The 24,980-nt window shown below is 37.1% G+C and overlaps 1 protein-coding gene across 2 annotated transcripts in view; it reads left to right on the forward strand.

The window, feature by feature from the left end:
- The window catches only part of CAMK4 (calcium/calmodulin dependent protein kinase IV), a 255,035-nt gene that overhangs the window by 207,269 nt on the left and 22,786 nt on the right, over positions 1-24,980 (forward strand). For both annotated transcript variants that reach the window (XM_028849644.2, XM_028849646.2), the window contains 2 exons: positions 10,062-10,152; positions 12,501-12,575. In XM_028849644.2, coding sequence (XP_028705477.1) covers positions 10,062-10,152; positions 12,501-12,575 — 166 coding nt within the window. The remainder of the gene's footprint in view (positions 1-10,061; positions 10,153-12,500; positions 12,576-24,980) is intronic.

Here is a 24,980-nt window from a genome sequence, read left to right on the forward strand (position 1 = left end):
CTTCTGAGCCATACCCAAATCCTAAAGCAACAAAGCACACACATAAACCTCAGCTGCAGGGCCGGCAGCAGTCTTGGCCATCTTCATTCTCACTACTGGAGTCTAACAGGATGCCTTCATTTATTAACAGGTGCCTTTGAACTTGCCCACTTCTCACTAGTGTTATTATTATGGCTAGGAACATCACTACTTCTTTAGCCACTTGATTTTTAAGTCAGCACATCAGTTTCACTTTAATACACTGACCAGTACAATTTATGAAAGTTTCAGACACAAAGGGTACTGAAGAGAAAACTAACAAATGAATTTTCAACAGCCTTTCCCCAAACTCCCCTGAGGCAATGCTGTATTGAATATTCAGATCAACTTCAAAGCATGTGAAGAAATTAATTCAGCTATAACTACCAACATAATGCTACTACAGAACAAAAATGAATTAGGTAATAGTTTAAAATGTCATTTGGAAGTTGATACTCTTTCTTCTGATCTCACAGTCAAAATATTCTTATCGGGTTTTGGCCTTTCTCAAAGTCACAAGGTAAATCTCGTTTATCTCACTAATACTCAATAAGCACCACTGAGGTGACTAAGTAGTATTATCTACCAAGAATAGTATATGTTTAATAAGTGCACAGATGCTAAGAGCCGTGCTTCTGCTAAAGATGATGAAGTGGCATTACTGTGGAAGTAGATTGCCACGATGTAAGCACAATATTTTCTATTTTAAAATTTTAACTTCTATTACAAATGAGTAAAAACAAATGAATAAATAAAAGGTCTAGATTACTATCACCTTTTGACGATAAGTTTATGATTTAAAAAGTAGAACAATATGTGCATCTATAGGAAAATTGAGTTATTAATACTGAGTGCATAGTTAGTGTCAGGCTCTGTGAAGGAAATGTAGTATCTGGGGATTCTTTGTCTGTATGGAGTTCTCAGTCCAGTGGAGGAGACATCGTGAATGGAGAGCCTGCAAAGAAACATACGTGCTGTAAAGAAACATAGGAGGCATCAATGAGAGGATGTAAGAGCTGGCACATATGTTAGTTTGGAAGGATAGGTACAGCCTCCCTGAGGAAGTGACATTATAGCTAAGTCCTGAGGATGAGGAGAGCTGTCCAGATGAAGAAGTGTGAATGGGCTCAGTCAGGGAATAGCCAGAGGTGAGAAAGAGATGAAGGATTTTGAAAAACTGAGAGAAAGTCTGTATCAGAGAACAGAACAAGAGAGGGGAGAGTGACAGAATATGAGGCTGGAGAGGAGCACAGGAACCAGATCACCAAGACCTTGAAGGCCAGGATAAAGCCATGGGAAACCGTTGAAGACTTTCACAAGGAGAAGAAATGGCCTGATTCCCTGTGCTTTATGTAAAGAATAGTGTGAAAGGTGGCATGCTGAAAATCAAAGCAAGTATTTAAGGGGCTGCTATCGCCATCCAGCTGGGGTAATGCTCATGAAAGAGACAGGGCCATTCTGGAGACATTTTGGAATTACCTAATTGTGAGTTGGATATGATGGTAAAGGAGAGAAAGTCAGTTTTTGACTTGAACACTTAAGTTGATGGAGAGATTACGTTTTCAGGTGGAGGAAACGAAGAGGGCAGGGAGGTCGAGAGTGCAGCTATGGACATGATAAAGTTAACGTGCCCACAAGATATCCAACTGGAAATGAGAGAAGGCAGTTGGATAAATGATCTTGGAGCTTAAGAAACAACACTGAATTGGGAATTCTTTTAACATATTGTCATAGAATGACCTTTAATTCTCAAACTGCTAGCAATGTAATTACCTAGTATGTTTAGTTAATATGAGAATCGACGTTGCCAGCTAAATGTACCCTGTATCTATCATATTCAAATCACATCATTTGTAGCAAATGTGTGGTATTCAGGATAAACAAATATATGAAATGCCTGCCACTTAGAGAAAATTTATTGTGAAAAATTATCCAAGTAATACATAAGTATTATAGTTAAATTTTATATAAAAAATTAAAATCATAATTTTTTACATTCATGTATACTCTTTTATGCTATAAAAAGTAGCAGAAGGAAAGAGTAGACAAATGTGCTCAAAGAGTTTACAGCAAAAGAGAAGACTAGGAGAACAAACCCTGTGAACATTCAATTTAGGAAGTAGAGTCAGAAAAATAATCATTTATTTATTCATACACTTAACAAATGTTTATTGGGCATCTACTGATGTAGATGAGTGCCCAGCTCCCTTTTAAACTTTAAAGCAAAATTACAGACTGCAGAATTTTGTTTGGCATGTGCATGATTTAACATTTTAGTGGCCAACATTGAAAATTTGGAATTTTACATCAAAAGAATCTTAATTTCTGTCTCGCCTTGAAAAATCAGAAGAGCTAACAACCTGGGGTCTGCATCCCACCTGACCACAGTTGACTGAACTGGAGTAGCCATTGCCTCTTAAAAGGTCATGCTGTCTCCACAAACAGGCACAGTCCCTACAGCTTTCCAATGTCTCCCTTTTGTTTTACTCCATGCCTACCTCCTTCATTCTTTTAGGGTATGTTCCTCCCCGCTTGAGAGTTTGTGATCCCTGCTCAAGAGCTACACAATCAAATACAACATTGCTGCTGCCCTGCATGCTGGAAACTGTGGAAAGATACTGAAGGTTTTAAGCAGGGGAGTGCCATGTCTAGATCTGTCTACTCTTGTGGCAGTGCGAAGCAGGGACTGGAGGAGGGTAATGCTGGAAATTGGGAAGCTGACAGCTAAGCTGGTTATTAGAGTAATTAAGAGGGAAAACATGCTAGTGACCTGGCTGGACGCAAGGGCAGTAAGCAGGGAGAGGAGGTGGGGATACACAAGTCACTAAGGAGGGAGAGCCTACACATCAACATGGATTGGGTGTGTCAAATAAAGGAGATGAAGGAAGAGGATGAATTCAGGTTTCTGGCTTGGTCAATTGGATGGTATCATTTGTAGGGATTGGGAATACAGGTACAGAAGAAGCAGACTCAGGGTAAACTATGAGTTTAGTTTTAGAAATGTTGAGACTGGAACACCAATGAAACATTCCAATGGAACGTAAAGTAGAAAGTTGAATGGAGTCCAGAGCTACAGAGAAGTTTAGGCAGGCAATAGAGATTTGGGACACAGTGGAATAAGGGATACCTCAATTTGTGGTTTGGATGAGCTCACCCTGGAAACACAGAAAAAGCAGAAGGTCCTAAGCAAGTGGAAGACATGGAGCCTGGGAAGGAGGCTGAAAGGAGAACAGAGGAGTCAGGAAAGCCAGGCTGCTGATGCCAGGAACACTAGCCTATGAGAGTCTGAAGGAGGGACTAGCCAATATAGTCAGATGTGCAACGGGTTGAGAAAAATGAGTCAGAACATGGGTATTGGGTTTGATAAGACAAAAATAAGATTATAGTGTGTTAAAGAAACAAAAATGAGGGGAAACTACATTTTCAGGAAATTGGCTGACTAGAGTAGGAAACAATTGAGTATAGCCAGAGAAAGCTGGGAATATGTGGGTTTGAGAGAATATGGAGGTAGTGGTTGCTTTCTTTTTCTTATTTCTTTTTGAAGACCATAGCTCCTAGTCTAGAGCATGCTGACATGATGCAAGGGAAGAAAGAGGAAATGGAGAGGAAGAGGTAAAGAGAAGGCAGGAGACATGGACCTTGACTCAGGAGTCGGGAGGACATGGGATGAGATCCAAGCAGCACTAAGGGATGGCTCTGGAAGAACTACAGGAAATCCCAGGAGAACTGAGCATAAACAAAATAACAGGACTGGAAGTGCAACTGTTTATCAATAAGAAATATTATTTATTTTAGAAATTCTTTGTTATATAGTTGACAGAACTATAGTAAGAATGTTTCAAATCCTAATTACCACAAACTGTTTCTTTTCTAACACCTAAACTTTCTTACTGTAAACTATAAACACATACAGAGAAAATTCAGTACACATTTCACTGAGACCTTTTTAAAGAGTGAAGAAAGACGTAAGTATGACATATTCTATTTATAAGTTATATTGCATCATTTTGGGTAGAAGATTTTTGGCAAATTAAATGAAAAATGCATATAAAATTTCTATTAAAGTAGAAAAGGGAATCAAAAGCCAGGTAAAGGAAGGAAGAGGTAAACATCCAAACTCGGCTGTTTCTGTAATTGAAACCTCTTTTTCCCTGAGATTTTTGGCAGCAAAACAGAAGGGAAAAATATGAATTATAAAGCAAGTATTTTCTGATCAAAGTATCCTTTGATACTTTAGAAAAGAGCAAGTTTTCCAAGTCTCAAAGGGTTTCTAAATGTGATGTATTTTACAAGGTATGTGAAATAGCAATGTTAGAGTCCGAATAGCTACCATTTACACATAGAATATCTATTACATGCTCATAACATACTGAGTACTTACACACCTCTTCACTAATTCCCACTACAATCTGCAAAGTGGGCATTGCAGATGAGAGAACCAAGGCTTAAAGGATAGATAAATTGTTTAAGGTCACATAGCTAACAAATGATATACTTTGGGCATATTTTGCCAAAGCACCACTCATGAAGTCTTTCTTTAATAATTGTTTCAGAAACAATGCAAAAGAAATCTTAATATACGTATTTCTGTCAACTCATGATCAAGACTGAGGGCAAGATATTTAAACAGAACTTAGCAGAGATATGCCTTTGGCAGCAAATATTGTATTTATTTTATAGTATATATTAAAATATATTAGTCTCTCTCAACTGCGCTGCAGATAAAATTGTATTTGTTGTCTTATGCTTTGTAAAAATATAGTACACTTAAAATTTGAGCAAATAAATTAATTGTGCTTCCATGACTCCTACTATTTCTTTTCCTCCTCTTCCTTATTTTTATTCCTTAAAGTTTTCATTAATTTGTGTACCCCTGGTTATTTGCTTTTGCAATTTCTTTATTAAAGATTAGCATTTGTCAAGATAACCTTTGGTAGCAGGGTGCTACAATTGTCAGATTTGTTGTTTCTGTCTCCATTAAATTGTTAGACTGACATAGCAGATTTTAAAAATATTCTCCCCAATTCTTGTTTATGGGTTTTTTTTTCTATTTTTTTGCTTGTCTTTGCTTTACTTTAATTATGATTACATTGAACATATGGTTTATTCTAGAATATCCGGTTACCATGTTTTTATTCTTTCTAGTGCATGTATCTATTTATGTTAATCCCCATGATTTAAATAATCTGTAGCTAAAATCAACAATATCTTGGTAAGAGATGTTTCTCCATGATTAGGTATTTCTTTATTGACTCTATAGATAATATTAATGTGATATTATAAAATGTCTTTGCACATTTTCCCATGACTACACAATTTTTAGGAGCATGTTTTTCTCTTTATTTTCTTTTCCTCTTCTCTATGTACAGTGGTCCTGAAGTAATGAGATTAGTACTTAATGATATTAGAAGTGTGTATTTCTTTTAAAATTCAGTTTTAAAATAAAGGGAAGCATGTCTATTATTCGGCTCTTTAAACTGATCTTTTTGTGTCTCCAGATGCCCAAGATAGCAGTTTTCAAAGTCTAGTCTAGTTTAGGCATCCCTGGAGGATCCTGATATCCTGTTAGGGGGTTCTGTGATGTCAAAATCATTTTATCATAATATGAAGGCATCTCAGCCGGAAGCTGTGGCTCTTGCCTATAATCTCAGCACTTTGGGAGGTTGAGACAGGTGGATCACCTGAGATCAGGAGTTAGAGACCAACCTGGCCAACATGGTGAAACCCTGTCTCTACTAAAAATACAAAGAAAATTAGCTGGGCATGGTGGCACGTGCCTGTAGTCCCAGGCACTCAGGAGGCTGAGGCAGAAGAATTGCTTGAACCTGGGAGGCGGAGATTGCAGTAAGCTGAGATCGCGCCACTGTACTCCAGCCTGGGACGCAGACAGACTGCGTCTCAAAAAAACAAAAAACACAAAACAAAACACACACACACACACACACACACACACACACACATATATATATATATATTTATACAGTGGAATCTTCCAGAGGCTACGTATTGCGTGATTTTATACCAGACAATGCAGAAGTAGATATGAAAGTCTAGCTGTTTTCTGTTAAGCCAGAAATTAATGAAATTTGCAAAACTGAAAGAATAGCACTCTACTAATTTTTTGTTTTAAAAATAGTTATTTTTATTTTAGAATGTATATTTTAACACATTTTGAAATATATAAATGTTATATATCTTAAAATATTAAATATATTTAATATTTTCAATGTTGTATTTTTAATATTTCAATAAGCAATGTCATAAGCTTACTGCTTTTTCAAAATTAATAGGCATTTTAATTTATTAATTTAATTTTTGCTTTAACTACTAATACAGTAAATCTTGCTTGATATAACTCACATAAACAAAAATTCTTTGGGGTTTCCAACATTTTTTTTGAATATAAAGTGTTATTGAGACCAAAAAGTTTGAGAATGTGTGCTCTAAAAGAGTGTTGATCTTTCTAATGTTTCTATCTTTTTGGGGAAAGAAAAATCATACTTCACATTTTCCTTCTACTTGTCTTCCTGACTTGAGATAATGTAAAGGTTAGAAATTCTATTGGTCAAAGTTTATCAGGGGATGTAAACAAAAATGAAATAGTGACTCCTGACATTTTATCAGTCATATATATTTAAATGCCTCCCCCTACTATATATATACTATATATATATGAATATATCATGACTTTGATAATCTTTCTACAACAAGTAATGTTTAGCAAATTATCTCTGCATGTCTTTTTAAAAGCCAAGATAATAACCGTTAGCATTTAATTGCTTTGTTTTGTTTTAAAGCTTGTTCCTTTAATAGTGTATAGCTCCTCGTTCTAGTATTTTTCTCTAAACTTTCCTTCTTTTATCCAGTCTAGTTCTCCTTTATGAAGTGCCAAATGATGTTTTCTTTTTTGTTGTTTTTGTTGTTGTTGTTGTTGTTTAACTTGCACTTAGAACACAACCACCTTTTCTTTTCACGAAAGCCAGAACAACATTTAGTGAGGATCTTCATATAATTAATTCTTTGCTAAACAAAACTTACCAGGTAATTTCATTTGTCATTGTTACTGTGTTCCTATGTTTAGCGTCATTTTCTTCTCAACACAATGGAGTTTCTAAATTGGGTAAGATTGGGGGGGGGGGTGGAATCAATATGTTCTATTGGTCCCAAACTTTGCAATTCTTAGATTGTTCCAAAGCTACTATATGAGATATTATATCTATCTTCCCCTTCAAACTCAGCTTATATCAAGATACAGTATCTTCCTTCTTGGGGATACTGCATGTTTTCCCTGGGTATCATTCATGGTCGAGCATGCTCCTCTATCATTCTCTCATTTCTCTTCCTACCTTCATTACCTTTCCTTTCCAGTAACCTCCCCTCTTTTCCTTCGTTGTTATTTTCCTTTTTTCCCCTCACCTTAATCAAGCAAGTAACAAATGTTCATTGAGCATCTCCTCGGGAATTATATAATAGGAAAGCGTATGTGCTCTACAGCCAAATGCCTGAGTCTGAATCCCAGCTCTAGTGTCTAGTTGTGATACTGTACAGATTTCTTAGCCTCTATGTGCCTCAGTTTCCTCATTTGGAAAACAAATATGAGATGACTTACTGGTTAGAGCTGTTGTGAAGATAAAATGAGTCAACAGGTATAAGGTATTTAAAATAGATTAGAATACAGTAAGTGTTTAGAACATGTAAGAGCCTCAGGTGCCACTGTCACAACCCTCACACTCTGCTTTCTGTGATGCTAAGGTGGCATCCCCTGGCAGGAAATGCTCCTATGAAGAGTTTTTTCATGGAGACTCACGTCTAATTCGCTCTTGCAGAGTCCACACCAGGCCCATGAGAAATGTACATCCAGCTATTATTTGAGAGTAGCTGAATCTCCCTGAGGCCCTCTCTGCATTCTCCTGCTGCAACTGTCCACTCTTCTTTCCATTTTCATGCATGAGCCAGTTACCTGTTTCCCCAACTCACTAAGTGATCTTGAAGCTGTACTTCCACAACCCCCCTTACTTGGCTTAAGTATAAAGGACTCCTTGCCTTCCCGCACGAGGTAGTAAAGGAGAGAGAGTATAGCACACTGGAAACTTTTTCTCTTAAACCAACAGAAACACGGGCAAATGTTAAGGACAGTACATTCATGGAAGAGGAAAACTGATTGACCAAGAAGCATATGAAGAGAAGCTCGACTATGCTAGTGAACAGAGAAAGACAAATTAAACCAAACTTAAGGCACAATCTTTGCACTCCAGCTCAGCAAAAGTTAAAAATACCGATTTAGCAAAGATATTAACATATATGCATACGTTGTTTGTGTGAGTGAAAATTGATGGAGGCTTTTAGGAGAGTGATTTTGAAGTGCATATTAAAATAAAAATGCTGTATGCCTTGACTCCACAACTGGACCTGCTTCCAGTTATCTGTCCTAGAAAAATACCAGCAGAAACACTCAAATATTCAAGTGCTGGAATGTTTATATTATATTACTTGTAACTTTTAAAAAATTGAAAACAACTTGACTGTCCATTAAAAATGAATAAGTAAATTAATTATGATACAAGATGCAAGAATTAAATAGAATACACTAAAGTAATATGAAGGTAAGCCTTCAAAGATATTTTGTTAAACAGAAAAAAAAGCCACCTAAAAATTGTATTAATGATATATTTAAGTAGGAAAATGGAGGAAACCAGGGATATTACCTTGTGTATATACATATATAGTCTTTTGTTTTGGTTTGGTTTTTTGTTTTCTTTTGAGACAGGGTCTTGCTCTATCACCCAAGCTGGAGTGCAGTGGCCTGATCATGGCTCACTGAAGCCTTAACCTCCTGGGCTCAAATGATCCTCCCACCTCAGCCTCCAGAGTAGCTAGAACTACAAGGCATGCACCACCATCCCTGGCTTTTTAAAATTTTTCATAGAGGTGGGCTCTTGTTATGTTGCCCAGACTGGTCTCGAATTCCTGGACTCAAATGATCCTTCCACCTCGGCCCACCAAAGTGCTGGTATTACAGGCATAAGCCAATGTAATACGCAGATGTCCTGAATATTTGACATCTGTAAAGAAATCTGTTCATATAAACAAGTGACTCTGAACCTAGATTCACTAATGCCTAGAATGTATTTTCTAGGAATGTTTTCAGACATTTTCTAAATGTCTGTTCAGACAATAATTATGAAGTCTTTGCTATATGAGAATGTATTTTCTAGGCATTAGTGAATCTAGCCCGGTGTATATGGACTCATTTGTAAATGCATAGAAAAAGTGTTCAAACAAACTTTTTGGAAAAAAGTGTTTCAAACTGATGAGGGATTACTTTTGAATTGGGGACTGGAACTGGAACTGGGGGAAGGGAAATCAGGTACGACTTCAGCATTTGCAATGAGAATATATTGCATGTATGCTTATACATGATTTTACAAAATAATTTAAAATACAATAAAATGAGCAGAGTTGCTAGATGTGATCTTTAAGATTCATCTCAAATACAACTTTCAACATCTATATTGACAGTTAGACTTACTAATTCTCAGGAGAGCCTATGAGTGCATCCATCATTATCAAACGGTATTTGTCTTATTAAGGATAGTTCTCTATAATAACTACTCACATCTAAATGTCTGTTCAGACAATAATTATGAAGTCTTTGATATATGAGTTTATAAGATCACACATCCAATTATGCTTGTTAGTTAATAAGCCAGACAAATTTCAATACACAGCACCTTTACATCATTATAATAATTAGCTAATTCCATTTGATATAGTAATATGCATAAAGAGAACTGTAATATTAGCTGAGGAGTAAATATTTCCTTCTGGGAATAGATTCTATACAATTTAAATTGCATTACATTTAGGTAACTATTTGTAAAGTATTATTTAATGTATACAGTTTAAAGCAGATTTATGGTATTTATCATTAAGTCATATGTGTTCTTGAATCACATAACTTATAGTTCTTAAAAGATTAAGTATAGACAGTCAAACCGTAAATAGAATTACACAAATGTTACTTCATTATTTTCCCTCTTTAGTATCTACATGAAAATGGAATTGTCCATCGTGATCTCAAACCAGAGAATCTTCTCTATGCAACTCCAGCCCCAGATGCACCACTCAAAATCGGTGAGAACATTTCTTCTTTTTTTGTGACCCCTTTTTCCAGATTAGAAAAATTATACTGTGTGGAATTTTTAAACATTGCTCCATCCAGTTTTACATCCATTCAGTTTTCCTGAATATTTGACATTTGTAAAGGAATAATATGTTGTTTGGGAAGTTTGTGCTCTTTCCTGGAATGTTTATTTGGAAAATGTTGCCTAGAAGTTAGTATTCTGTTGCTGGGCACATGAAGGAATCACAACTTAGAAATGGCAAGGACCATAGGAGATGACCTTGCATTTTGTAAATAAGTTTATAGTGAACAAAATGATAGAAAAAGTAACACTTCTTTTGGAGATATTAACTTTTATTCCACACATTGCTTGGAGCTTAATTTTAGGTAATAAAGAACTTTGACATAAAATGTTTAGCACATATTAGTAAGTCTAGGCTTTGAGTCACTTGTTTATATGAACAGAGATAAATTAAGATCTGCCTTTCTCAAAATGCACTCCACAGAACACTGGGTTCTCAGCAGGGTGGATAAGGGTGGGAGCGATTCACAGAAATGCTATGGCTGATCAAATGAGTTAAGAAATGCCAACTTTAAAAAAGTTAAACAAGATTTTTATTTCTATAGGACTTTCCAGAACCTTAAAACTGTTAACATATAAAATGACATATTATATCATATCCTATGAGACTTTTTTTTTTTAACCAATAAGCATTTTGAAAAACTATAAAGATGAACTTTGGGAAATTCTGATCTACCCAAAGAAGCCTTTAATTAGCACTTTAGAAAAAAATAAATATTACTTTCCATGTCTCTTCCAAAGTAAATCTTCATTTCAAAAAATATTATAAACTTTATTTTCAGTGAATTCTCGCTAGTGGAATCTTCATTAAATCCTCTGAAGGGCATTGCTCTTCTGGTGCTGTCCTTATTGTGCTGATCTGCCAAGTTCACTGCATTTACAGATGTTAACACCTTTAACAATTAAGTTGTTTATATCAGGGAAGAGCTCAGATAACATAATGTGCTTTATGAATGCAAGAACCTAAGGAAAAAATCCTGAAAGTCCTGCTGGGCAGCCAGCTTGTTCTCATAATCACTCCTGTAAGGCAGGGGACAGCAGGCAGTTTCCATTTCCTTTCACATCACTTTCAAAGATTTAATCCTTAAAGCAATTTCTTTAAATGGATGGTTAGATACTAATTTAGGCAGGAGAGGTTTTCTTTCTGAAGGGCTTCCTGCTGCTTTCACTGATAAGGATCAGGCACCTGCCAGGAAATGTGGGTTTATCTTTGAAGTCTAAAATGGAATTCATTCTGCACCTGCCTGTCTTGAAGAATGCCCTTGAATGGTTTCCTGATGTTTCTTGAGTGAGAGAGAGATAGCTCAGCAAATAGATCATAATGGTAGCAACTTTTGATAATCTTTTACCTAGGTAATATTCTGAGAAATAAATAAAAAGGATTCTTACCAAAAAAATCGTATAGTCTTCTTATGAGAGTAAATTCTTATAAGTGAAATACATTGGAGACTGACATGTATTTTCAAGCTGAACAAACCTTTTGATATTTCTGTTAATTCTTGTTTCACTGATGAAAGTCTATTTTTTCCTCCTCTCTGTCAATAAATAAAAGATTCTGGATTATATCATTAATTCTGTATTGTCCCTTAGAGTTACTGTTACATAAATTTCAGAATTAACAACATTAGATAAAATATAACTATTGCAACTATTACTTTAAGAAAAAATAGCTTGGCTGGGAGCGGGGTCTCACACCTGTAATCCCAGCACTTTGGGACCGAGGTGGGCGGATCACGAGGTCAGGAGATCGAGACCATCCTGGCTAACACAGTGAAACTCCGTTTCTACTGAAAATACAAAAAAATTAGCCAGGCCTGGTGGCACGTGCCTGTAATCCCAGCTACTCGGGAGGCTGAGGCAAAGAATTGCTTAAACCCAGGAGGCGGAGGTTGCAGTGAGCCGAGATCACGCCACTGCACTCCAGCCTGGGCAACAGAGCAAGACTCCATCTAAAAAACAGACAAACAAAACAAGAAAGAAAGAAAAAAAAAAATGCTTACTTGCTGAAAGCTGGGAATTGTACAGAAGAACAAAGATTAAATATAGATTTATTTGTAAATGTATTTGGAAGTCATATTTTTCTCCAATTTAAAGAAACACATGGATTGTTTTTTTAGCTTCCCCTTGGGTGACTTGTTCCCACCCACCTTGACCCCATCATCAAATACAAAAGAAAACAGATAAATAAGTTAGTTTTATTTTTGAATAACAAATATTTTGTCGTCTTATAAAAGCTGAGAAGACGTGCTTCATTAAGTTTTTTTCTTGTGTTGTTAGCTGATTTTGGACTCTCTAAAATTGTGGAACATCAAGTGCTCATGAAGACAGTATGTGGAACCCCAGGGTACTGCGGTATGCTCTTTAATAATTATATTTTACCTTTATTGTTATGAAATCTATTTTTGTTTAGCAATCTAATTTTTTAAAATTCCTAATATCTGTATTTATAAACGCTTAAAATGTGTTGTTAGTCTCTATGAGGAAGCCATATATAAATAATTCTCAGATCACTTCTTGTTTTCTATGAGAGGTTCAAGGATGTTGGTTTTAGGGCACTGCCATTAGAATGCCTTTGAGCAGTGGCTACTGTTAGACCCACTGGGCAGTAGAAAGACAATCAGCAAGGAAGAGGGCAAGGAAACCCCATAGCTTGTAGTTGGAATTAAATGCATGAGCCCTTTGTCACTTTTTTTTGCTTTTCCTTGAATGGAGAGTGTGTGTTTAATTCAGATGGCATATAGGACAACAGTGAGAATGGGGTGGTTCCTAGTTCTCTTCATGGCCTGGCCTAGCCTCACTGAGACAAGGACTTCAGGTAAGATTTTCCTACAGGAGTTCTCCAGTCCCTGCAGATGGACCACAGCTACATTGAGCTCTTCACATCTTCCCACCTCATCTCCCATATTGGGCTGCAGGCATCACAATCAGAAAGAACAAAGCTTTTGACCCATACTAGCATGAAACCTGCTATTTGCTTCTTGATGGTCAAATTAATTTGGCAACAAACGGAAAGCCAATAAAATTTGCAAAAATTATAAAGAATTCCTAAAATTGTTGTGATTAATGAATATGTCACAGATTAATTAAAATTCTAATCTAAATTATAAAGAAAAAAGATAAGATTTCAAGTTATCAATCACAAGATTAGTCATCCTTTTCTCTTAGATCAGATTATTTTTACACAGGCCAGGCATGGTGACTCACGCCTGTAATCCCAGCACTTTGGGAGGCCAAGGTGGATGGATCACTTGAGGTCAGGAGTTCAAGGCTAGCCTGGCTAACATGGTGAAACCCTGTCTCTACTGAAAAAAAAAAAAAAAAATACAAAAAGGAGCCGTATGTGGTGGCGCACACCTGTAATCCCCAACTCCTCAGGAAGCTGAGGCAGGAGAATTGCTAGAACCCGGGAGGCAGAGGTTGCAGTGAGCCAAGATCACACCACTGCACTCCAGCCTGCGTGACAGAGTGAGACTCTGTCTCTAAAAACAAAAACAAAGAGAATATTTTGACACGAATGTCCTTCATTTCAATTCGTCTCTTCAGTGAACTGTTAATCACCTACTGTGTAGTCAAGCCAGTGTGTAGCACCAGGGAGATGCATTTCCTGCCCTTAAACCACCCGGGGCTCACAATCTGCAGGAAAACAGACATGTGACCAGGTGCAGTGGCTCACGCCTGTCATCCCAGCACTTTCGGAAGCCGAGGCGGGTGGATCACCTGAGGTCAGGAGTTTGGGACCAGCCTGGCCAATATGGTGAAACCCCATCTCTACTAAAATTACAGAAATTAACCAGGCATGGTGGCAGGTGCCTGTAATCCTAGCTACTCGGGAGGCTGAGGCAGGAGAATCGCTTGCATCTGGGAGGTAGAGGTTACAGTGAAGCAAGATTGCGCCATTGCACTCTAGTCTCGGTGACAAGAGAGCAACTCTGTCTCAAAAAAAAAAAAAAAAAGGAAAAATCCAGAAATGCAAACCGGGTAATCATAGCATCTTAAGAAATACTGTGTTGTGTGTATTGAGAGCCACCATGGACACATAGAAGAAGGGTGATATTTTTAATTATCTGTCTTGTTTTCTATAGCACTTAGATTTGAGGTTACTCCTGCCCCAGAAATAGACAAAGAAGAACTATGCAACTAACCGGTTTTAACAACTTTTGAAATCATAAAAATCAGATTGGCGAAGTGCGATAATATATTCATTGAAGCATATATGCGATTAAATCCGTAGAATTTTAGTGCTGGAAGAAACTTTAAAGTTCATTTATTAATATTCTTATCTTACTAAGGTTCAGAGACTTTGACTTCCCCAAAATTCCACATCTAGTTGTTAGTGGCTCAGGAATAAGAATCCAGGTATCCAAGGACCTAAAAATCATAGACTTTCCCTGTACAAAATTAATATAGATAAATCAATATGGTTTTATTCATAGAAATATTTGTCAATTATTACTTTTATTTTAAAATCTTCATTTTAATTTTTTTTTTTTGAGACAGATCTTGGCCTATAGTAACCTTCACCTCCCGGGTTCAATTGATTCTCATGCCTCAGCCTCCCGAGTAGCTGGAATTCCACCACACCCAGCTAATTTTTTATTTATATTTTTAGTACGGACAGGGTTTCACTATGTTGGCCAGGCTGGTCTCGAACTCCAGGCCAAAAGTGATCCTCCAGCCTCGGCCTCCCAAAGTGCTAGGATTACAGGCATGAGCCACCATGTCCAGCTCATTTTGATTTTTTAAACCTCAGAAGTATTATTTGGCCGGGGACAGTGGCTCACGCCTATAATCTCAGCACTTTGGGAGGCTGAAATGAGAGGATTTCTTGAGGGTCAGAGTTCAAGACCAGCCTGGCCAACATAGCGAAAAAAAAACAACAACATAAAATTAGCTGGGCATGTTGGCATGTACCTGTTGTCTTACTTACTCAGGAGGCTGAGGCAGGAGGATTGCTTGAGCCCAGGAGTTAGAGGCTGCAGTGAGCTATGATTTTACTACTGCATCTCAGCCTGGGCAATAAAAGGAAACCTGGTCTCAGGGAAAAGAAAAAGTACTACTTGGTCAGTGGAAGAAATAAAAATCCAAATAACTATACTCAATATTAACAGCCTCATGCGCATTCTTTTGTACTCTTCTCTATGTCTCCTTGTCCATATAAGCGTTTTATAATATTGCTTTTAATGAGTTAGTGTGAATTCTGGCTGGAGAGGTCTTAGAAGGAGCATTTGAGCTGGACAATGAAGGATGAGTAAGAGTTCAGCAAGTGGGGAAGTGGCCACAGGGCATTCTTTGTCAACGGGTACAGGGAAAGCAAAGTCATGGAGGATTGGCAGCATCTGGTGAGTTTAGGTGCTGTTTGTCACTTTGTCAACTTTGTATGACTAGAACACAGAGTTTTTGGTACAGAGGGCACAAATGGAGTTGGAAAGGTTGGATGGACCATTGTTTAAAGAATCTATACATCAGGCTAAGGGATTCAGATTTGACTTGGCAGGTAATGGTGGTCCAGCAAAGCTTTTTAATCAAGGCAGTATTTTTAAATCAGGTCTGTATTTTGTAAATATCTTGATGGTAACATTATCATATGTTATGACATGGATTGAAGGAGGAAAGGGATAGAAAGAAAACGGACAAATTAGCTATTGTAAATGCTCTTTTCTAGCGCTCTAATGTCGGAAATCTATACACATGCTGATGTCATTCCTTAGCTTCTTAGCAGATGACATGTTCAATCTACTCTTAAATCTAACCATTTACTTTTTAAAAATATTTAAATATTGTAAAAATACTATTTTAATATATTGTCCTTTTCATAAACAGGCCCTTCATACAAATAATGCCATCTTATAATGGAGCCTTATTTTCTATTATTATTTTCTCTTGCAAATATCCATTTCAGCCCAGGTGGTAAATAATGAGGAAACAGGGAAATAAGAGGTTGAAAGTGACCAAGATAATTCTACCATAGGTAGCGGCTTATCAGGAAAAAGTAGTTTGCCATATTATAAGAAAAGGAAGTGAAAGCAGCAAGGAAGCCTGGCATGGGGTTTGAGAGGTAGACTCCACTTACCTTAGTGAACTATTTTGGGGATTGAGATGGAAAATAAGTGTGTTTTGTTGGCTCTGAGGTGCTAAACATAGAAATGGCATTAGTATTTTATAGGCGGGGGTAGTCTTAGAAGTCAAAGACAAGTAAATTCAACATATTTCTTTACCAGAGCAAGATTCCATTTGTATATAAGTAAATATACATATATGTGTTCATACATACTCTTGACCCAAAGGAAATACACTAAAATATTACCTCACAATGGGAGCCAAAGAAGGGGTAGGATTTTAAGGATACGCCTGTGTGTAGTAACGTAGGAAATATTGGGAAACACTTGAGAAGAATAGAAGTCACAGTAATACTAGGGCCCAGGAATAGATAACCTAGAGCAGAGGCAATATCTAGGCTTTTGAATTAAATACAGATTTTACCATAGTTACGAATATTTGTTTCATCTGTCTTATAAAAAATTAGATTGTTAACAGGTAAAGCTAAAACCCTCTCTGAAGATCAGTTCCAGCCCTTTCTTCCCTCGCCACAGATAGATACTCTCATCAGTCTGGCGTGTATCTTTCTGAGAATAAGTTGGTGGGGAGGAAACTGTCCATTTATAGAAAGAGTTGGAAATGAGAGCCAAGCTCAAGACTGGTGAGAATCATTATGATTCTATAGAAAGCAAAGACTTTACACAGAGGCTGTTTTATATTCTTTTATGGCCACAAGAGGAGACAGAGGAGAGCCTCAGGGGAAAAAAAAAAAAAAAAAGTGTATTAAACTTACACGTCCTAGAGACAGGAGGCACAGCAGGCCACTCAGGGTCATGCAGGAAAGAAGACACCAGGGTGGTCAGGAGGCAGAAGACAGGAGAAAGGGAAGGTTTAGGCCACTGCCTTTTGGGGGGATTTTCTTGGGAAATGCAAGGCAAGGCAGGGTGAACAGTTTAGGATTGGCTAGTTTGATAATTTGTGTGGGTTGCCTGGCTCCTGGCCCTGGGATGACTAAGGCAGAGGAATATCCCCTCCTTGGATATTCCTCTGGGGTGTATAGGTCGGATGGATGAGGTGTGGCACTGGACAGGTTCATCGGCATGTGAAAAGGCATACTCCAGCCTGGGCGCTTTCTTTTCTTTCAGAATTAACAAGCCACAGGAGAGGCAGACTCTCGGTAACCAGAAAAGCTTTTTAAGATGTCAAGAACATCATAATATGTATAAAGAAAAATTTTAAATATTTACAATACAGAGACTTTACATTTAACTTGAAAAGGTATCTGACACCCATGTAATTGACAGAGATGAGGTATGAGCTTGTTTCATTGCTTGTTAGGGTGATTATATCCAAGGTCGATTATCCTTAAGTACACTGTGTCTAGTTTCTACTTTTAATGGAAAGCTTTTCAAATTACATCTTGTGAGAGACTGAGTGTTTATGTTATACCATCTGTCATTTCTCAGGAAGTAAAAAAGGAAAAGCCACCCATTCTGTCTCTTTCATAGAACCTTTGCCCCAGGCTATTAATAACAGAGGGTTCTCCTATAAGTGAATCGCAAAAGAAAAATCACAGATGCTTCATGTTTAAGCAAATACTTGTTATTTCTTGGGAAATGTGCCCAGTCAAAACCAATCTCCAGGCCAGAAAATTAAAATTTATGGTCCAGATAAATGAAATCAATGACTAGTGTTCAAAAATAACCCATGAAGAGTTCAATGTTGAAGGGATTCTCAACATCTTGTGGTTGAGAAAATAAGTAGGTCACACAGACAAAAAAAAGAAAAAAATCGATTAGGCCATAGCTCCTAATAAATGTGCTATAATGTAACTATGCAATATTAACTGCCAAAATGTTTTAACTGGTCTAGATATTTAAGGCTTGAAGTCTGTGGATGTTTCAAACCCACCCACGCCAATCCTAGAAAAGGAAAACAAGTTGTTAGAGTAGAAAAGAAACCAATATGTTAAGGGGTTAGTAAAAAAAAAACCAATTATATCTAATACCAACTATCTAATATATTCATAAGCTTATGTATGTTCATATTTCATATTCGTACTTGTCTTTATTCAAATTCTATTTTCAGAGTCTAAAAGCTGTTAGGAGTTTGTTTTATTTTGGCATTTGCCAAGGTCTCATTATTTTCTGAGACAGTCCTACTGGCACAACTCAGAGGAAGTATTAATACATAAAAATGTCCCATGTGCTAAGCCTCTAAGCATATTTGCTATTTTCAGACTTTAGTAACGGCAAATATATGTCGTGCTTCTATTTAAGCCAAAATGAAGGCTAATTATTAACAACTGAAGAATGAGCTCCTACGATATGCAAAACTCCCTGTACTTAGAGTCTGCAGGTGCCTAATTCTACAAATAATATTGTAGAAAAATAATATTCTACAATAATATTCTGAGTTTCCATAAAGAATAAATACATATGTTTCATATATGCTGTGACTGATTCAGTCTCAAGAACTCACACTGTTTGGTAAACAATTCTGTCATAATTATCAATAATTATAAGTGGATGTGGTATAATAAAGAGATGACTAAATGTGGCACTTCAGCTGTTGAATGTGAAGGGCATGATGAAAGTGTGGAATGACAGGTAAAAGAGAGATTCCCTCACCTTCCAGCTCTTCAAACTATTCTTGAATGATACCTCCTAAAGGATCATCAAATAGTGATAGGCTAACAAAAGCCAGTGTCACCAACCTGATGTTCAATATTAAAACGACACATATATTGCTCATCTACTATAAGGCGTGGTAGGTATCTTTCATGATCTGCCTTCTCCACAGATATATGAGTAACTACAGGGATGGGCTGGCCATGTTTGGCCCTGTTTACCTGTTGCTCACAGGCATAGATTGCTGGTTGTTGTTGCTGTTGTGGTATTGTTGTTGTTCATGTTTTCATGCTTTACTAGGCTTCGAAGTCAGATAGCTGTTCCTACTTCAGGCTTCACCTTGAATATGTTAGTGAAACCCTCTAAATCTCAGTCTCCTCAACTATACAATGGGAATAATAAGAACATTTATTTCATAGGGCTATTATAAAGAATAAATAAGATAATGTATGTGAAGTTCTTGCACAGTACCTGGTACCTAAAACATGCAATAAATGTTAGGCATTACTGAAGTCATTATAATGAGTATCATCATCCTCATATTTTTCTTATTACTCTTAAAAATGTATCAATTCCTTTTATTAAGCAGTATGATTTTTCTATTTTGTCCTCACAAGAGTAAGTCCTAATATCTGGGGAGTTGGTTTGAGGTCTTTGAAATTACTACATCTCTGCCACAGTTCTTTAGTTTAGAAATAAAACACTTATTAAAAAAAAATTTCTCCTAAGATTTAAATGACATTGATGGTTCTAAACTTTATTGTTTTATGGCCATTTTTAAATAGTTTTTTAGATTTTTAAACTTACTAAATATGAATGTGATAGTTCCTGAGAATGGAGAGTGGTTTTAAAAGGGTAAACCATTAAAAAAAAAAAGGTAGAGAAAATAAATATAATCTTTTTTAAGACTACTGGTTTTCCAAATAATAGTTTTAGAAATTTTGGTATTTTTACTAGGTAAATATGGCACTTCCTACTGGGTAAGTATGAAGTTACACTGAAAAAAGTATCCTTCTGTGTAACTTAATATTTACTTACTTAAAATTATTATTCCAAAATTGGAAATGATTGGATAAAAGATGGGATTTGTTTCTTAGTTTTGACGACTACAGGAAAACAAAGTCTCCTCAGTGATCAGACACTGAATAAAACAGGAGATGTGCTGAAGTTCGTTGAGTCAGTTCCAGCATCTGATCTGTCAGTGCCACTTTTGTGTTGGGAGTTCACTGCATTGTATTTATTTATGGAGGTCAATGAGCTGGTCAGAGATGACCCTGTGCTCTGACAGCCTTTATCAGGGAAATTCAAGTTTCTTTGGATAGCTGCGGGACTCTGAGTTTCTGATATTTTTACAGCCAGAGAAAAAAAGAAGGATATTTTAATTTAATATTGTAATAGGTTAAAAGGATAAATTTAAGGGTACTTTATTAAAAATAAACAGAATAATCTTCTCTTCCTCACACACACGCATTATACAGAGCCATTTTCAACAATCCAGGAACTACAAAGCTTTTAAATAGGAATAACTTCTAGGGAGCTTATTGGAACATATCAAGCAGACCTTACATTTGAACGTGTCATATATTACCATAGAAAGTATTTCTTAAAGTGCTATCAACAGAACAGTTTCTAAGATGACACAGCACAATTAAGCAAGTCTTATCTTCCATTAGTGCCCATTCATGATTTCAAGGATGATTCCACACACTTGACACATTGCTACTTTGAAAATAAATAAGCCTTTAGATTCACTATGCCAAAATTTAAGACAAATTTTCAACCGCTTGTAGTTGAACAGAAGAGATTTCTGGTTAACTCTTAACAAAACTGAAAGTTAGGTTAGCCAATAAGCTACATTTTCTGTAACATGAACACATATGAAAAAAGTAGGAAAATTTAAATTAAAGAAATACATCTTAGAATCTAAAATAGAAGCTTTTAGTATAGTTTCACAAAAACCATAGTGTTTGTGTTCATTTCTGGAAGAATAAATAGCTTAAGTGAAATAATAAGAGTCTTAAATTATACTGCAATCCAATCAAGTAAAGAATGATCTCACCCAATAATGAATTAAATACCCGAAGTGGTAACTTCATTTTTACAATCAACTTTTTTAAAATCTAGTTAATTAAAAGCATAGTAAAATTCCAATTACACTGACTGTAACTTTCTACTTGACCGGCTCATGTGCTGCACACTAGGGTTCCTGTGTGGCTTTTGGACAATGGGAAAGAGACCACCAGGGAAGGGGAGAGGAAGTGAGGCAGAGAATGCTAACCAGGTTTGAAGGGTGCCGCATATCCATCTCCCCTCCTGACCATAGCCCCACTTTCTCCCTAAGGAGATTGTGTCCCCAAGCCATCATAACTGCCACGGGCATGCTTGCAGCATCTGAGTCAGTTGAGTAGTGCCAGGTAAAGGAAAAGTAGGGACAGATACAGGGTGGCGAGGAAGGGTCATCCAGAGCTCATCTTGTTCTTGATCATGGAGAGGAAAGGGACTCTGCAGGCTGGGCATGAACTTAGTTTAAGCTGTGTTAGAAGTTTGAAATCTGAAGAAAACTGCGTCTTTGGGGTCTTTATATTGGTTTGGTACTGCCCTGAACAAAGTGGTTTCTGTGGAACTTTAGTTGTGTAAAACAATCAGGTTTTTTTGTCATTTAATAAATACTTGTTGCACTTCTATGCACTAGGCACTGTTGTATGTTGTAAAGATATAGCAGTAAAAACCAGAGGAAAAGAACTCTTCCTTAAGTATACTGTAATACATTTTAGTGGGAGAAATGACAAAACACATGTAAAATATACAGAAAGAGGTGATAATTTCCCATAGAAATTATAATATAAAGTTGGAAAAGGAGCCTGGGTTACACTTTAAACAGGGTAATTAAGGAAGGCTTTGTGTTAGAATGGAATATGTAAGCAAACATTTGAGAGAAAGAGAACAAACCACGTACATATCTAGGGAAAGAATGTTCCAGGTGAAGGGGATGGGGCACACTAATCCTGAGGCAAGAACACACCAGGTGTCTTTAGGGTCCACCAAGAAAGTTAGTTGGTTGATTGGAATGCAATGACAAGGGGAGAAAATAGTAGGTAGGAGAGGGGATAACTAACAACTGAAGGAATGGAGTTAACATTTACTGAGATGGGAAGACATTGGAGCATCAGGCTTGGGACTTGTTAATTTCTACATGCCTGTTAGATATCCAAGTGGAAGTGACATGTGGGCAGAAGGGAATATATGGTCCACATGTCAACTTGCCTACTGATATAAATATGGGTGTTACCAGCATATAGATGGTATTTCAAGTCATGAGACTATCAGGTATCCCCAAGGCAGAAAAGGAGACAACCCAGACTGATGCTTTGGCAACACCACCATGAGTAGGCCAGAGAGAAAAGAAGGAACATGTATTATTTACAGAAATTCAAATAGTAGAGGAAGCTCTACCGGGCAGAATTAGGAATTGTGAGTGGTTGTTGCAAGGCACAGATTTCTGGCTCAATATACAAGACAACATTCTAACAACTAAAGCTGTCAGCAGTAGTAGGGGCTATCTCCTTCGTTTGGGAGTGTTCACAAAAGCTGATTGACTCATCACTCAGGATCCAAGGCTATCAGCAAGGAAAGAGAAGGAAGACTCCTGTTAAGTTTTATATCACCCATTAGATACATATTGTGTGGTATTAAATAATATCACCAAAAACTGTCTATATACTCTATACATGTAAACTAAGTTGAGGATTATGGCAACCACTTACTTAAGTCAAAGTTAACCAAATATATTTTGACTTATGATGGCTGATAAAGTTGAATCTCAAGAGATTGTCCCCAATGTCCTCTCCTGACTTCTCATGTTCTCTTTGAGTTTAGAGACAGTTTTTGTTTGTTTGTTTGTTTGTTTTTTGAGACAGAGTCTCACTCTATCACCCAGGCTGGAGTGCAGTGGCTTAATCTCGGCTCACTGTCACTGCAAGCTCCGCCTCCTGGGTTCAGGCCATTCTCCTGCCTCAGCCTCCCAAGTAGCTGGAACTACAGGTGCCGAGACCACCTTTTAATGTAACGGTAATCCTTAACTTCTGAGTCTCCAGACCGTAAATCATTTTTGATGCCCATTTCTATGGAAGACACTACTTGGAGAACAGAACCAACTGTGCCAGAGAATTCACAGCTCTGTGAGGATTCAACTCTATTATTATATATGTGGGGGTGGGATGATGGGAGGAAAAGAGGTCAAAAGGAAGAGGTGATTGATAGCAAGTGGGTAGAAGATTTGCTTAAAATGTCTTATTTTGGACCAGAACACCCACAAAATGTTCCACTTTAAAATGTTATTACAGAAAGAATATGCATAAAATAAAAATAAGTTTTGCAAGAATTATTATTGATAATCATCAGTGAGAAGGTTTATATCTATCCGTTAGAGAAAAACATGATGTTTTTCTTTTCTTTTCTTTTCTTTTCTTTTGAGACAGAGTCTCACTTAGTCACACATGCTGGAGTGCAGTGGTGTGATCTTGGCTCACTGCATCCTCCACCTCCCGGGTTCAAGCAATTATCCTGCCTCAGCCTCCTGAGGAGCTGGGACTACAGGCACACGCTGCCACACTGGCCTAATTTTTTGTATTTTAGTAGAGACAGGGTTTCACCATGTTGCCCAGACTGGTCTCGAACTCCTTAGTTCAAACAATGCACCCACCTCGTAACATTTTTCACACTTAACACGAGACACTTTAAATTCTAAGTCCACTACTTTATCTTTGCACCTCCATCTACTGAAGAGATTTTTATGTAACTTTGATATCAGGATGAGATGGGTTTATTTATTTTATCCTACTTCATCCCACAAAAATTGAAAGGTAGCTTTTCAACAGTTAATACTACTTTGCTGGCATCTATCAAAACTCTGAAGTGACCTGGAGACTCGGTCTGATTCAGAGTTGGATAAAATGGCAATGACATCAAGTTAGGAAGGCTCGATGGAATTTCACAGAAAAGCAAATTTCACAGGGCAATAAAAATAAGTTGTATTTTTTTTTTCCTTTTTTGAAAGCACTAGGTGTTCTCAAATATTTGATTTTCTCTTCAGGATATTATTTTAAAAATAAAAAACAAAGATGAGGAAAATAAACAGACTATTTTCACTCATTTATAAGATTTATACAAAGAGAAAATAATATAATTCTTGTGGTAAGGAAGACTATTTTAACAGCTTAAATGAAAAACATGAAGTGGGAGTTGGATTGACTGATAATTGCCATGCAGCAAATCAAGAGCCCTGGAGAAAGGAAAGAGTGAGTTAGAACATAAAGTATATCACTTGTGTTTCAAAACACCTAACTTTTTCTTTTCTCGCTCCACTCTCAAGTCACAGAAAACTAAAATGACAGAAGCCCCAAATACTTTCTCAGTCCTTCTCAACCTTTCAGAGCATGATACGCATAGAATTGAGAATGTTCTGAGGTTCACTGTAGTAAGCTGACAAGGCTGCTTCTAGCCAGAGGCAACCCCCTCTGGAAGTCTCAGGTCTATTTCAGTCTCATCTGCACCTTTGTCACTGCACTTAGTCTCCTGAACTGGGGCATTATCTTTTTATCAAATCAAAAATTGCACCACGTTTTAAACAGGTTGTGCTCCTTTCTTAGCAAATGTGGATGACAGCTAAACAAAGGACCGCACAAAGCACAGATGCTGAGAAAAGCACCCAGTGTGGAGTCTGCCCAACTGTGGGCACTGCTGCCACCCATAGGCAGCTGCCTCAAGTGCATTCTTCTCCTCTGGGTTCCTAGGCCAAGCTAGGAAAAGGACAGACGCAGAGAATTTCCTCACACTGCTTTTCTGCCTCCCTAGATAAATCCCGTCCACCCTTCACTCTTCTCTCTCCTCCCTCTTCCTTCCCAGAGGCACAATTTAGAGAGACTCTAGATGCTGGGCTCAAGATACAGTGGGTTTTTGTGGCTCCCAGAAAACTCTGAATTCAAGACAAGCCTCTATAGCAAACAAAAAAAGAAAAAAATAAATTCCCAGTGTTTTCTCTCCAGCTCTAATAGGGACAATAATTCTGGAAAGTCAGGTTCAGGCTTTCAGA

This window comes from Macaca mulatta, chromosome 6, assembly GCF_049350105.2.
Source record: "Macaca mulatta isolate MMU2019108-1 chromosome 6, T2T-MMU8v2.0, whole genome shotgun sequence".
Classification (NCBI taxonomy): Eukaryota; Metazoa; Chordata; class Mammalia; order Primates; family Cercopithecidae; genus Macaca; species Macaca mulatta.